At 41.2% G+C, this 15,009-nt stretch overlaps 1 protein-coding gene across 4 annotated transcripts in view; it reads right to left on the minus strand.

Moving 5' to 3' along the window:
* The window catches only part of tmem131l (transmembrane 131 like), a 36,476-nt gene that overhangs the window by 1,649 nt on the left and 19,818 nt on the right, over positions 1 to 15,009 (minus strand). Inside the window, exons 8-33 of one of the 4 annotated variants that reach the window (XM_083937933.1) lie at positions 13,578 to 13,655; positions 10,945 to 11,098; positions 9,760 to 9,818; positions 9,561 to 9,666; positions 9,338 to 9,440; positions 8,990 to 9,134; positions 8,628 to 8,798; positions 8,461 to 8,527; positions 8,229 to 8,352; positions 8,043 to 8,112; positions 7,811 to 7,920; positions 7,599 to 7,668; positions 7,292 to 7,425; positions 6,775 to 6,917; positions 6,453 to 6,639; positions 5,969 to 6,154; positions 5,526 to 5,675; positions 4,862 to 5,417; positions 4,630 to 4,742; positions 4,287 to 4,456; positions 3,978 to 4,184; positions 3,720 to 3,798; positions 2,955 to 3,061; positions 2,687 to 2,819; positions 1,685 to 1,755; positions 1,410 to 1,543 (exon numbers count right to left, since the gene is read on the minus strand). In XM_083937933.1, coding sequence (XP_083794059.1) covers positions 1,410 to 1,543; positions 1,685 to 1,755; positions 2,687 to 2,819; positions 2,955 to 3,061; positions 3,720 to 3,798; positions 3,978 to 4,184; positions 4,287 to 4,456; positions 4,630 to 4,742; positions 4,862 to 5,417; positions 5,526 to 5,675; positions 5,969 to 6,154; positions 6,453 to 6,639; positions 6,775 to 6,917; positions 7,292 to 7,425; positions 7,599 to 7,668; positions 7,811 to 7,920; positions 8,043 to 8,112; positions 8,229 to 8,352; positions 8,461 to 8,527; positions 8,628 to 8,798; positions 8,990 to 9,134; positions 9,338 to 9,440; positions 9,561 to 9,666; positions 9,760 to 9,818; positions 10,945 to 11,098; positions 13,578 to 13,655 — 3,627 coding nt within the window. Of the gene's footprint in view, positions 1 to 1,409; positions 1,544 to 1,684; positions 1,756 to 2,686; positions 2,820 to 2,954; positions 3,062 to 3,719; positions 3,799 to 3,977; positions 4,185 to 4,286; positions 4,457 to 4,629; positions 4,743 to 4,852; positions 5,418 to 5,525; positions 5,676 to 5,968; positions 6,155 to 6,452; positions 6,640 to 6,774; positions 6,918 to 7,291; positions 7,426 to 7,598; positions 7,669 to 7,810; positions 7,921 to 8,042; positions 8,113 to 8,228; positions 8,353 to 8,460; positions 8,531 to 8,627; positions 8,799 to 8,989; positions 9,135 to 9,337; positions 9,441 to 9,560; positions 9,667 to 9,759; positions 9,819 to 10,944; positions 11,099 to 13,577; positions 13,656 to 15,009 lie in introns of all 4 variants that reach the window. The other 3 variants (XM_083937931.1, XM_083937932.1, XM_083937930.1) reach the window with 3 other exon arrangements.

Genomic DNA, 15,009 nt, shown 5'->3' on the forward strand with positions numbered 1-15,009 from the left:
TCTTTAGTGTGTGTGTGTGTGTGTGTGTGTGTGTGTGTGTGTGTGTGTGTGTGTGTGTGTGTGTGTGTGTGTACACTGCAAACACAGACATACAAACATCCAGTTTAACACCAAATCTGGGTGTTGCATCACAGTTGCTCATCAAACACAGGCGAGATAGCAGCTACAGAAGGATCTTGACCATCTTGGTGCTAATCACGGGATTCAGGCAGGAACCGCTCTCTCATTGGAATGGTTCATGTTACACACTCCGGCGCCCGCTGTGTGGCGTTTCACAAAGCCTCTTTTCTGTAGCTTATGTAAGACATTAACCAAAGTGCTACTTTGTCAATGCAAGTGGTCCTGTGGTTACAGTGTAATCACAGCACAAGCAGCCTGTAAGACCACAAGAGGTAGTTTTACCACAACATACTAGAGCCGCAATAATTAACTGATACGTCGATGGAAAGATGTTCTGTAATTATTTTTTATTATATTATATATATTTATTTAAATGCTAAACATACTGTTTGCTGGTTTCAGCTTCTCACATGTGAGGATTAAGTAAACTGAACATGTGAAAAAGAGAAAAGTTTGTATCCGTGCAGGTTGAGTGAGTGGTCTCTAAACTACAAACACTTGTGATTATTATAAATTAAATATCTTCAGACACACAAAACTACAAAAACAAGGCATCTGAAGATGTGCTCATGGATTCTGGGAAGTTATAAACTTCACCATTTCCTGACATTATATAGACAAAAAAATTAACCAAGTATATAATTTGCAGATTAATCGATAATAAAATAATAAATAAATTACTAAATAGTTAAAATTTTCTCCTCATCATCGGGTCGCAGGGGCAGCAGCTTTAGCAGGGGACCCCAAACTTCCCTTTCCCGGGCCACATTAACCAGCTCTAACTGGGGGATCCTGAGGCGTTCCCAGGCCAGTGTTGAGATATAATCTCTCCACCTGGTCCTGGGTCTTCCCCGAGGCCTCCTCCCAGCTGGACGTGCCTGGAACACCTCCCTAGGGAGGCGCCCAGGGTTCATCCTTACTAGATGATCCTGAACCACCTCAACTGGCTCCTTTCAACGCTAAGGAGCAGCAGCTCTACTCCGAGTTCCTCACGGATGCTGAACTTCTCACCCTCTCTCTAAGGGAGACTCCAGCCACCCTCCTGAGAAAACCCATTTCAGCCGCTTGTACCCGCGACCTCGTTCTTTCGGTCATGACCCGGCTTTCATGACCATAGGTGAGGGTAAGAACGAAGATTGACCGGTAGATCCAGAGCTTTGCCTTCCTCAGCTCTCTTTTTGTCACAATTTTCTCCTCCTGACTTTGAATAATAATCAGCCGCAGCATGAGAGCCGCCAGATCACTTGGTGCCGTTTAAACCATTGGAGTTGAGTGTTGTGACTCCTCACCTTGCTGCCCATACAGGCTGCTGTGTCCCAGGTTGAGGGCGATTCCTGAGGCTGTTCCTCAGTCCAGCTGGTCTGATTGCCGTGTGCATTCTGGGCCTCCTGACTGGGAAAACCACTCGGAAAAGTTCCATTACCTATGAGATGATCACAACACACACACACAACAGAACTTTAAGAAAGTCTATGCTTGATACAGTTTTACTTATACATCATTAAATTTAAATACAGCCCACAGTGTGATAGGAATATACAACTGGCATGTGAAGAGTTTGTACCTATGTAGTTGCTTTCCTCAGAGTAAGTGTAGGGACTGTTGCAATGGCTGTTGGCACTAGTCCAAGTAAACCTGCAGGGAAAAAAGGCATCGTTTTGATCAAACGGTTTTAACAGTAACGGATAAAACTGCAACACTGATCTCCTGAAAGGGAAGGTAATTATTCAAACTGTAAACCAGTATCAGTTACCATGCAAAAGATGTTCTTAGCAGTTAGGGAGGATGTTTAGAAAGAGGGATGAAGAGCTTTCAGATGAAAACACACATTTTCCACATCAGCAGTCATTTGTGTTTAAGAAACTAACTTTAGAAAGTTATTTTGATTTCTCTATTTTAATTTTGTAACACTTTTTGAACACAAACCAATTGTCTTCCTACGATTACATTGGATTCAACTGTATTGTTAGACTATGCAGAGAAGGCAAGTCCTGAGACAACCAAATAAAGTCTAGGTGTAAAATGCGGTTCAGTAAAGGGTAGAGCTACAGTAAGTTATAAACACAATGAACATGTGCAACAGTTACAGTGGGCAATGCATAAATGGTGCATGTTTAAGTACAAATAATGCCAATGGTGAGAAGTTATACAGAGAATAAACACCTCTGAGGTGTATTGTGAATATGGTGTATACACTGTAGATCAGGTATGCACAGTAAAGGCAGTAGCAGAAATATATAGTAAATGAATGATGATAAACTTGAGCTTCTTAAAAGCTTCAACACGAAAAGCTGAAAATTAGAGTCTTAGATAACGTTGCTGTGGCTAATGCTAGCAAAGAACTTTCCCCTTTCACATCCAGCAGACACATTAGCTTTCCTGTTTCTATCCATCGCACAAATATAAGTCCAATATTCACTCTCTTATTGGCTGTTTCAGTCTCCACCAACTATGTGACCCTTCAGATTATTTAATGTCTAAATTTCTTCTTCAGCCAGTCACTATCGTTGTCTATATAAATTTAATTGTTCGTAGAAATTTAAAAATCCTCAGTTTAAACACTTACCCATTGTATGACGCGGTGGTTGCTGGCTGAGGTATGTAGGGAAGAGCTTCGGTGGTGTTGTATCTGAACTCATTGGTGAGGGGGATGGATGGAGCTGACCACGTCTCTTCAGGCAAATACTGACCTGTCAGGTCTGAGGGATCACACGATACATTTCCATTAGAAATCAGGCACAATGCACAAATCCTCTTTGTTGAAGACGTGGACTTTTTTTTTTTTTAGACTTTGCTTTTGTCACAAAGTATGCATTGACTATGAATGTCTTTACCCATGTTCCGATCGACTCCTGCAGCAACAGCAGCAAAGCTCGGGGCAAAGCTGGGCGCTGGGGGATCTGGGCTTTGGCACATTTCTTTACGGTACAAGCTGTTCATGCTAAACAGAGAAAAGGCAAAAGTTACAGGTCAAACAAGGAACAGATAAACCCCAGTTTTATATTTTCCATTAATTATTTTCAAACCATACTGATTTTAATGTGAACATTTCCATCAGTGGCCTGGCTATGCAGCAAAGTGGATAAATAGAAACTTTACTTTTTGATTTGAAAGTTTTAGTAAAATCTGACACTGACACGATGCAGGTTGTTGATTTTATGTGCACAGATATTTTATATGGGGTGGACAGTGTATCTATTTAATAATGTTTTATTGTGTCTTTTATCTTTAGTATTTTGTCTTTTAATTACGCTTTATTGTTTTATAGTTTGGAAACCTTTTTTTAAATTGTGTTTTATAAATAAAAATGGATTGGATTGGGATAGATGAAATAAACATTCCTGTTCCTTGAGGAGCTTTTAGTTCATACTGTTCTGTACAATTGAAGTGCTCCGTACGGTCCACATATGGAAAACATTTCACATTAATGTTTTAAACCGAAATTTGTCCACATTTATATCAGATAAACTGGTATTCATCTTTTGCTGACGTTCGCTAACAAATGCTGAGGTAAGAGCGTGTCTCTGTGGAGGCTCATACAATAATCACAGCCAGCTGATTCTGAATGTGTGCGTGTGTGTGTGTGTGTGCTGAGGTACCTGACAGCCTTGTAGTTTGTATTCATGTTCTGGTAGCAGTCTCTCTCTACTGGGTAGACGCCATAATGCATGGATTCCCCTGTAAAAAGCAACAAGACATAATCTGTTTGCACAAATGTCAAAATAATGTAACTGAGCCTTCTCATCTGTGATACAAGTACAACTACATTCAATTTTCATAATGATTACGCACTTTGTTACTTAAATTGTAAATATTAATTGTATATTAATAGTTATGTTTTTCTAAGTGTGAGTTACTTTTTCTAGATGAGGTAGTGCAGGCATGTGTTCGGGCATTGGGGTCTTTGTCGCCCTCGATGCTGCTGGCACTGCTCCAGCTGCCCCAGCTCCCTCTGCTGGCCCTAACACTGCCCGACGAGCTGCCAGAGTCCGAGCCCGACTCACACACTCCACCACTGCGCCGCTCTGTAGCACACTTTCGGCGAGTACGAGCGGGACACACACCTGCCAGACATCAACATGGCCAGTGAGATTAAAATCAAGTGTTCGGATATTGCAGAGCTAGTAAAGCTGTAGAGAAGTGGGACAGGTCAGGAAGACGCCCACCATTCTGTTTGAGGGGGCTCTCAACACTCAGTCCAGGCTTTGGTGCTTCTGACTTGGAGCTGTTGCAGCAGCGGTTCCTGTTACGGGGTCCAGTGAGGTTACGGTCCCCTGTTTTCCATTCAGGTTCTTTCTCCCTCTCTGGGATCACTACCACATTGTGCTCCGGGGCACTAGGGCCAAACAGAAACAATGATAATGCATCTTATCTTACTGTTCGATGCTCTACACTGTCGTATTTAGTTTCACTGCCATTTAATGATCGCTGTTCACTCTTTAAAAATTGCACAATCAGAATAAATGTTAATTGATTCATGGATAGAAATATCGGTAAAGCGAGGCGTACCTGGAGACATTTTCTGTCTTCCTGCGACTCCTCTTTCCCTTAATATTTCCTGAAGCAGTTCCAGTCTCTGCATTCTGTGCTTTCTTTTTCTGCACTTTGCCATCATCTCTCAGCTGGAGACAGAAGAAAATTTGAATTTAATTTTAATGAGAAGCCATTAGGATTATAAACTTTGCAGAAGACAAAACATTTAAGTGAATACAGGCATCTTAAATGTCAGCACCTTCTTTACCTCCATTTCAGAAATGTCCCTTTTCTCAGAGGTGATCTTCACTGCAAAGTGCTGAGTGCAGCTCTTCTCTACAGGACTGCACACTAACAGGCCGGGTCTAGGTCCTGGACCCACTGTGACATTTTCTGGGAAACCGGCAGGCATTTCCATAGGAAACATAACTGCTGCCGGCACTCTATCTTCTATAGTGCTGTGGGGGTCTTCTTTCAAGTCTGTGCCTGTCTTTTTATCCATCTCACTGATGAAAGCTGGTTCGTTGTTGTTGCAGATATCGGGGTCTGGGGTCAGGGGAGGGTCCGGTGTCAGGTCTTCATGCTCTTCATCCATCGTAACAGCATCAGGCACTGCTGTCGGCGAACTGGACTTGAATTTGGTGTAATAGAGTGAAACCTTGTGTTTCTTTTGTTGTTGGGACGGGGCGGTTAAGGAGCCTCTCTTTGAGGATGGTTGAGGACGTGGAGTGGGGCTGTTGGCCAAGGCTGGAGAGCCACGCCCCTTACCTTTGTCTGAGGTGTGACAGGTGTCCACATAGCTCTTACAACTGCCCTTTGTTTTACTACACAAACAACACACAAAAATGAAAAATGTAATTATTTTAACCACTTGCAGCATTCGTCTTTATGCAGTTAACAGTGTTTACTTTATCGAAAAACATTGGACGTACTTTACTCCATTGGGTGCAATATTATTGACTGGGCCGTTATCCCGGGACATGACAGAGTTGTGGTTGCTCCTGATGCTGGGTGTGGAGAACTCACTCAGGATATACTGGGCCTGACGGAAGGCCATAAGACACACACCAAACAGGGAGAAGCTGAAACACAAAAAGGTACAACAGATCACATCAAAAACAACCCCCGAAACTAGAACGAATAATGACTTACTACTGTGAATAGTTAAATTAATATTAGAACAATCTCCAATAAAAATGTCATCACGTTCAAAACAGAGAGTAACTGGACACACAAATGTAGGTTTAACTTAAGATCTGTGTCATTTCCACATTTTCACAGATGTTGAAAATCTCAATTAGAGACGAAACAGATTTAAAGCTTTTTTTTCTCAGATGTTTTCTGAAATTCGTTTTGTACTTAAAAAGGTACCAACCATGTGAAGATGAGGGTGACCATCCAGAAAGTTTCCTCCCAGCTGGGGCCAGGAACCACCTGAGCGCAGAGAGGCAACATGTGGTGGGGCAGCGTCACATTGAGGGTGAAAGGGAAAGAGGTGCCGCGTGATGTCACCAGGGTGAGGTCCCGGATCACCCAGGATGAGGTGAAGTCTGGGGTGAAGCTGAGGACACAAGACAGGTAGAGACAGTGAGAGACAGAGAAATGGACAAAGAAAGAGACAGAACGAGAACATATAAAAGAAGCGGAAGGTATAATTAGGACATATTGCACAAACAAAGAGGAAGCAGGAAATGACCCAACAGATGTGGGTGCTGCTTATAGAGTACAAACATACAGCCCCCTTGAAAACCCTTATCCATTTTTAACTAACTAATTAAACTATTATGCAAATATTAAGTGGCAAAAGTAAAAAAAAGAAAGAAAAGAAAACACCTGTTACAGTTTAAAATTCCACTTACGCAATGGTGACCTCAGAGGAGGTGTTGTGGTCCAGACTGAAGGGCCGACACTGTAGGACCTCAAAGCCAAAGCCCTGACACTTATAGCCATTAATATTCATGGACATGACTGTCAGAGGAAGCTCCCCTGCATTCTCCACCTTGAAACTCTTTCTGATGGCGAAGAGTGGCTTGTTGGTGCGCAGGCCTAGAAATGGCAAACAGTAATGGTTTACTTTTGTTCGTTAGATTGCCTTATCTTTCTGTTAAAAGTGAATATGCAACAATAAACTTTATTACTCAACAGTCACGTGTCGATATTAAGTTTAAACATTAATCTCACCATCACGACACTCCATTAGAGTTGATTGAGGAACATTGAAGCGCAGAGAGGCTCCTGGGCCGGGTAGTTTGCCTCCGACTCTTAGCAGCTCTTTGGCCCCGTGGCCCTGCACCATCATCATGTCAAACACCGTCAGGTTGTTCCTGGAACAAGGTTAAAAAGACAAACAAAGATCATGTTTCACAAAACACTGCAATCATAAAAACATGATTCGGCAACAAAATTAACAAAAAGTATTCTTGATATCATAATATACAGTATATATTCATCATTAAGTAATTCAGGTGATACACACTGCACTGCACTTCAGCAGGAAAGCAGATCCCTGGAAAAAGCATCTGTGATTTTCCTACTATGACATGTGCTAAATCAAAATGTCTGCTGTGAAAAGTCTGTGAAAATATCCACTATTGCGAAACATCTCTTTCAAAGTTTAAAAATAACTCCATCATCATGAAACCTAAATACTCATTTTGAAAAAGGAATGAACAAACTCATCCAACTTATGAATCAGTACCTGATGATGAGGATGGTGGTGGTGGGTTTGTGTTCAGAGGGAGTAAAGACCACAGCTACTTCTCTGGCCTCCCAGGGCTGCAGCAGCAGACGCAGGACACCCTCCCCTGTTGTGTCCTCCACATTCTCACCCGCCTGCACATGAACCACAAAGAAAAGGTTTGGAGGGAAAGCAACATAAGCAAGACTGAAGCACACAATAAGAATGGCAGGGTTGACCATGCATTAAATTAAACAAGGGAGCTAAAAAATCAATACGGTTAAACAGTGCCACAACTTGATTTCCCAGATGCGTTCTCAGGATTTACCTTGAGGGGAGAAGCCAACAGAGAAAACTCTGTAGTGCTGATGTTGACAGAGACGGGGCTGATATTAAACCTGCCAATCAAAACAGAGAAAACAGTTCAACTCAAGGGGATGTGCTGGAGCAACATGGTACAATACACCAAACAGCCTCTAAACAACTGTAGATTAATTCTCTCTGCAATATCAAAAATATACTCTTGACAGAGACTCTTACCATTTGGTTAGGAGGTCCAGAGCCTCCAGGGGGGCAGGGTACAGGGAGAGGATACGAATCTCTACAGAAACCACTGAAGAGGAAGGATTCTTCAGCTTGAACGTCTTCACCTGAAACAGATAAAAACAAACATTTCCATTTTTGCTTCAGACAAATGGCACTTATTTTAGATGCAGCTTAAAAAAAAAAAAACCACAACATTTTTAGTGTGGAATCATTAAGTTTTGCCCACCTTGCTCTCATTGACGGGTGTAGCGCCAAAGTCCAGAGGAAAGGACGTCTCCACGGGGAGTCTTGGCCACCTGAGAAGACAAAAGGATTTACAGGATTAATGGCGTTAATAATGTTGTGTAGTGACAGATGACAAGACTCACTATGTCATGAAAAAGAAAACTGCGTGTTGCATTTAAAAACTGACCTGCAAGACAGTTTGTCTTTGTTGCTCTGCCATCGAGAGCAGAGCTCAGCAGCCAGTTTGCCGTCTATAGCCCAAGACGAGGGGAAAAGGTCGGGCAGGAGGGAACGCTGCCACTCTGAACGACCTGACGGGATATTAAAGAAAATTAGAAATTAATAAATGAACACTAAAAAAAACTCTAAGATTATGACTTTCTTTGTCACATAAGAGTTTAAGAGTTGACATGTTTCACCTGTTTCAGACAATCTGAGAGGGCATGGTCGCCCACAGTCTTGTTCCGCCTGAAACACCACTTCCCCCTGCTGACAGACACATCATCTATTACCACATCTGATCCTGTGCACAGATCCACAACCCAACACACCACTAACTACTGTAGCCACTGGTATTTTACTGTACCTTTAAAGTAGAAGAGTGAAAGTAAAGGGGAATGTGCAGGGCTGTGCCCAGACTGGTGTCCAGACTCAAGGTGAACACCTGGTTGACGGGCAGGGCCCTGCTGAGCAGCTGGAGGGACAGGATATGCCAGCAGCCCTGGGGAACTGTCAGTGGTGCACTGAAGTTCATCACCTGACAGACAGGGGGCAGCAGAGGCAAGAGTGTCAAATGTTGTTTTGAACTTGGGATCCTTATAATAACAGGGGGATGTTTAGGGTCTTTTGCCCATGTTGGAATTCAGTTGACAGAAACGAAGAGACATTTAATGATGATCATCAAATGTAATCAGTTGTGCTTCCTGTCATTAAGGCAGCAGAGCATACCTTCATTACTCCCTGCAGCTTCTGTGAGAGGCTGGCATTCATCACAGTGACAGGCACGAGGAGGGAGTTAGTCAGCCACAGATCCACCTGGTCTGTAACTCTTTGTTTCACCTGGAACAAGCTCAACAGATCTCCCACGCTCCTTCTGTATAAAGACACAGCAGAATTAAGTTATTCAGCATTTTCTGAGAGTTAAAGCATTTTAATCATTTATAACAGACAACAGAGATGGTAAATATGTGAACTTCCAGATGCTTGGCAGTAACTACAGCCACGGTTATTTTAAACAAAAGGACAAAGGCTTTACTTGAATTCTAATGGTTTAATGGCTATAGGTATCAACATTACCTGTGTGTGATATGTAGCCCAGGGAAGCTGAAGGTTGTCTGGTTCCCCAGGATTTTTAAACTGATATGATCCATGCATTTCGCTCCGTGGCCTGACAATGATCCTGATATATGAAACAAAACTGTTGTTGATGAAAATATTCCATGACAACTGGGTCAAATGTGATCGCCAATATAAGATATGAGGTGAATTTAGAATAAATTATTTGAAATGGAGTACTCACCTCGGCAGGCAAGTGTAGCCACTTCAGTGAAGTTTTTTGCCTCTGGTCTCAGAAGAACCTGATTAAATTCCAGGCTGGCCTCCACTTTTGATAGCACCTGCATGTCCTAGGGGGAGAAATCATCTTGTTAAAGCCTATAAATTGCTACCTGCAGTACCCGTAATGTAGCAAAACTAAAAAAAAAAAGAAAGAATCTCACCTTTACATAGAGTTTCTTGCCTCCTGAGTTTAACATATAAACTCCTATTTTTGGTTCGTCTGTAACAAATAAACAAAGTACATATGTTCAGTTTAATATACAAAATTCATGGATGGGTTTACAGAAGAACTGCCCAATAATTGTTTTTTAAGGCGTCATCTCAATTTCAACTTGGACAATAAACAAATCTCAAAAGACACTGCCACAAATGTGAAAGACACAGGAATTTTCTGAGTCAGTTGAAAGTAAGTAGCAGTAGAAAACTGCACTTTAAAATGTAACTAGTATTCTTTATTTATTGATGTCTTTGTGTTCAGTTCAATATTCAGCTTGTTTAATAAAATAAATGTTTTTTTTTTCCTTTCAGTTCTTTTAATTCAACGATTTGTTGCATTTTCGCAGTAAACCCAAAGTAGCAGAGAGGCAGAACTGAGTACACTTTGTTATGCTTTATTTATTGCAACTATATTACACTATTTAACAACGTTAATGCATATTTTTCTTATATCGTGCAGCCCTAGTTTATATCATTAAATGTGATACTGATGTATGTATCTACATGTTTAATTATTGAAAGGTCTCCCTTACATTCTACAGTCGTGAAGAGACCTTGCTGAAACCCTCTTGCCTCTCAATAATAAAAAGTGAAAATGAAACATGACCCTCATGTTCACAAAAAAAGCTATAACAAGACTTTACACCGCACAGAAATAGTCGAATACTGTATGTAAAAACTATGACACGATGGCATGTTCCTAGAAGCTCAAATTTGTTTTGCTTTGTGGTTCAATAACAAAGAAGAAGCCTGTGTGAGCATTAGATCTGTCTCTAAACTATTTACAGTAACTTTACACCAGTGCAGCTGATTTCATTTGATCTTTAGCGTCTGTGGACAGTAAGCCTAGGAAAGCACAACTGACGCCTTCTTATATTTCTCTCCTCTGACAGCAGCAGAGTGAGTCAGTGTTCCTCTAGCATCCACATACAAACACTATTTGAACCTTTTGAACTTCAGTAGCTAAAGATAAGACATTTACTGAGGTACTTTGACTTGAGGTTAAGGAAGCAGCATAGTGTCAGTCACTATCAGGCCCAGTGACAAATTTAAGTTACGCTGCCCAACGCTAACATTCCCACAGCTAATTTTCCTCCAGACATCGGGTCAGACAGGTCAAACGAACCCACCTACGGCAGCCTGTCCAGCAGTGGGAGCCATCAGCAGCACCAAAATGTGCTCAATGACGTAAGGCTTGAGTTTGTCCAGGTCAGTGGGCCGGTCACCACGCGCCGACAGATTAATCTGCAGACTGAGGCGCTCCTCACTCTGGAGGCAGGACCCCTGGGACGGGACAGGAAAGACATACCAGTCACGCACCAAACAGAAGCACAAGCATGAGAACAATGTGGACTCATTTGAGGGTTAAAAATTCAGTACATAGGAACAAATACTAACATAGAAAGAAGACAAAAAAAACAAAGATGTATGAATTTTATGACCCAGTTGAACAAGATGGTGAGTGAAAACTGTTAATTATTGTTTTAGTAGTTGCAGTTTTTCAGTTCATTTATTTTAAAGAATCGACAGTTTTGAAAATTTTAAAAAACAAATCTACAAATTCCAAAACTGAAAACCAAATATCTACCCAACAAACGAATATCCAGATAGTCAAATATTGGTGTCCACCCTTGTCAAAAATATATTTTAACAATACACTAATTTTCCATACTACTGAAACTCTCGCTACTCTCCAACAGTGAGTTCGCACGCACGAATACACACATACACACATACACACATACACACATGCACACATGCACACATGCACACACGCACACACGCACAAACAAAACTCTCGCTCATTCACAGTGTTGTCTTCTCAGCATTCGTCTCATTCGCTCTTGTTTAATATAATATCAGTTGCGGGGTATTTTTGTGGTGTTGGCTCATTAAAGATGACAAGCTCAGAGCTTCCATGACTGGTTTTAGTTGTCAAAGAAAACAGCAGGAGTTCTGTTTTGGAGGCAAATTAAAAATGTAAACCCATATATTATCCCTGTGTATAGACAAATGTATTGAATATTGACATTTTTCAAGGTATTGTTAGGAATTCCTGCCTCGTGACAACACTAGCTGTGTGACAGACATCAGAGTAACCGGACACTTGCTTTACGTTGACAGACAGAAACAAGCAGGCAGTGACTTTACAACTAGCCTCCACCCTGTGACTAACACCCTCTTGAAGCTCGCAAGTCAGTACTGGGAGAATGTGAAATCTCCCTGCAAACCAGGGCTCGTCTAAGTGGGCGAATCAGCACTTGACGACCTGTAGACAGATGCCTTGCCTTGGTGCCACAGGGGCTCCAGGATGCAATAGCAAACCTAATCCCTTGAAACCAAGTCTACTGCTAACTTCCTGGAAGGCTCATTTAATCTCTGAGCAGCATAGACACCGACCAAAGGCCAGTTCTCAATTATGATAGCAAAGTCTAGAGCAAGAACTGAGGACCAGGTGTTGATCTTGGATACAAGCCAAAGGTCACAGCTGGGATATTCGTGCGACAAAACGCCAGGATGATTTCAGTTTGTATAATTATGGTGATATAGTTAGGTTGTCTGCAGCCACCTCTTGCATCATGTGTATTGCACCACATGAGCACTGGGAGCCCTGCGTCAATTATAGAGCCTCTTGAGAAAGCAATTAAAAGTCTGGCATAAGTCCTCACCCTCCTCAGGGGTTCTGGAGGAAACAGAAGGCGCTCAGATGACAAGCCCAGCTGTCTGTTTAAGTTTTGGACTAGCTGGCCTTCTGCTCAAAGGAACAGGCAAGACGAGAGCAGTGGGAAAGACTCGCTACTCGCTGCTTAGTAGGAACGAGCTAAAAACAGTGCAGGATCAAAACATCACAGAAAAGTTACGAATGTTTTCCTCAAAGTATACCCAATATGTCATCTTCTGACTGCTTGAAAATTGAAAATGAAGTTGGTAACTTCTGAGATTTCTTTTCAGGTTTTCTGAAACCACAATGAGTCGGTAGTTCTGTGGAAAAAGTAATGTATCTCTACTTCCACCTTCGATTCCTGTCTGCTCCTAGAGCCCTCCTTGTCTCCAAATGGCATCTACTAGTTTCCACCAAGCCGGACCAACGACAACCACTCAGAGCCGAGGACTCTCTGACGCAGTGTCAATAAATGCTCTGAACTGTGATCAAACTGTGAAACTAGGCAGCGTTGATCCAATAAACATCAATAGTCTGTTACTGTATTGCCTATTTCTCACAGTAAGTGTTTTAACAGTAACATATTTGACTGTTTAGCTTTAAAATGAGAAAATTTGTGACCAAGCCCCACCTACCACATGACCATTGCTTCTCATTTTATCTCTAAATGGTGCACTAAAAGATGTTTCTGATACTTTGTCAGGAACCTTTTATGCAAGAAATATACACAGTAACACTTTAGCTTTAACAAGTATAATTTAGAGAAATGTATACAATTCACATAGAGTATCTGGGTAAAATAGTTCCTCTGTCTCCATGACATCACAACTAGTTTGTCAGCCAATTGTGGTCCAGCATGCAACAAACACAAGTGTGATGTGGAAAATTCAAGAATTTACTTTATAGTGAAGTAGGAGACATATTGCGTCCTGCAGACAAACTCTTAAAATGATCAATGTTTCATAAATCATTCAATCAGTTTTAGGGATTTTCATTTTTACTTTTTGGATGGACAAACATTTCAGACACAATCATAAGTCCAAGCAGAGTATTTGAATAAGTCTTAAAACGTGTGTGTGGAGGGGATCTTTAAATAAGTACCTGAGGATTGTTTAACAAACTCTTCGGTAAGCTGCACTCCAGGAGTAGACCCAGTATTGTGATGTTGAAGGCATCTTCCTGCAGGAGAAACAGTAAGACTTGCCATTAAATCTGGAGTTTAAATGATTAACGTAAACATTAAAGAATAGATAGGAACATCAGCAAGTCATCTTTTTATTTACATTCAAGGCCTTCGATGATCAGTGGCTACTGCAAGGCCACACATGACTGAACTCTAGTGGTGCTAGCCATGCAGTGCACATTAAAGAAGTTCAATACTTCAACAGCGGAGCTTTGGTTGTTTTTTTCACTCATTGAGCAACTTAAAATAAACAGTATGTCTGTCTACGCTCACAGGTCTGCAAACACAGACCACGATATAAAAGGAACACTCTGTGGTTGTCAACTGCAGCGGCCTTAAAACATGATTTGACACTGTTTAGGAAATCATTAATTTCCAATACTTATCATGGTGGACTTTGCTAGGTGTTTATACTGGATCTACATTAAGTGCAACTGCATTTAAACCTGTATGTCACAGGCCGTCTAATGTGCATATTGATGAACATAGCTGCAAATATGCCAACATTTTCATGTAGCACTAAACTGAACTAAACAAAATCAAGTGAGAACTATTCAATTGGTTCTTCTTCTGTGCTGAGTTTTGAGTTTGATATTAATAAAAAAATAAAAAATTAACAAAAAACACAAATGTACAGGACTGCACCTGAATTGGGTCATGGAACAAGTAACTTAACACTAAATACAATTTCATCAGTTAGTAAATTACATGTAGAGTTACTGTATTACACCATCTCTTGATCCTGGTCCCATTTGAAAGTTATTTTCTTCATTACACAGAAGATCAAGTCATTCTGTTTGCTTGACCCCCAAAATATCTGCTATGTTGGAGTGTGTAAGGGTTCAGACGGTGTGCTCAAGCTTTCCAATGGTGTTTCATTGATCTTTTACACCACAGGGCCATTTTGCTCAACATATGGTCTGGTTTATGAGAGCTGCTCTTTATTAGGTTCTACCAAAACTGACATAGTAGTTAAACTGGGTTGAGCTTACCGTTTTAATTGTTTTAATTGAATACCAATGGACTTTCCTTTTTTTCAGCTAACATATCACACCTTACAGCCAGAGCCTTGTGGCCTAGCCTGCTACATGATGCAAAATACCAGCTTAAAGAAATGCAAAGAAGACTGCAGAAAAAACAGACAACATGAATTTGGAGCAAGTGTACCAACTTGATGATTAAGGTACTGTTTAGGAGGAGAATGTTTTTGTTAACCATATGTTGAAACTTGGGTGTTTTGCTGAGGAGACAAAAGTATAAGCAGCAGTTTGAGTGCTTATGAGAGATTAAGTCTCTCTGCACTTGGCCAAGCTGACATTTTGCAACTGCCGCCCCACTTCCTGTTGTGGA

The sequence above is a fragment of the Echiichthys vipera genome (assembly GCF_963691815.1).
Source record: "Echiichthys vipera genome assembly, chromosome: 2".
Lineage (NCBI taxonomy): Eukaryota > Metazoa > Chordata > Actinopteri > Perciformes > Trachinidae > Echiichthys > Echiichthys vipera.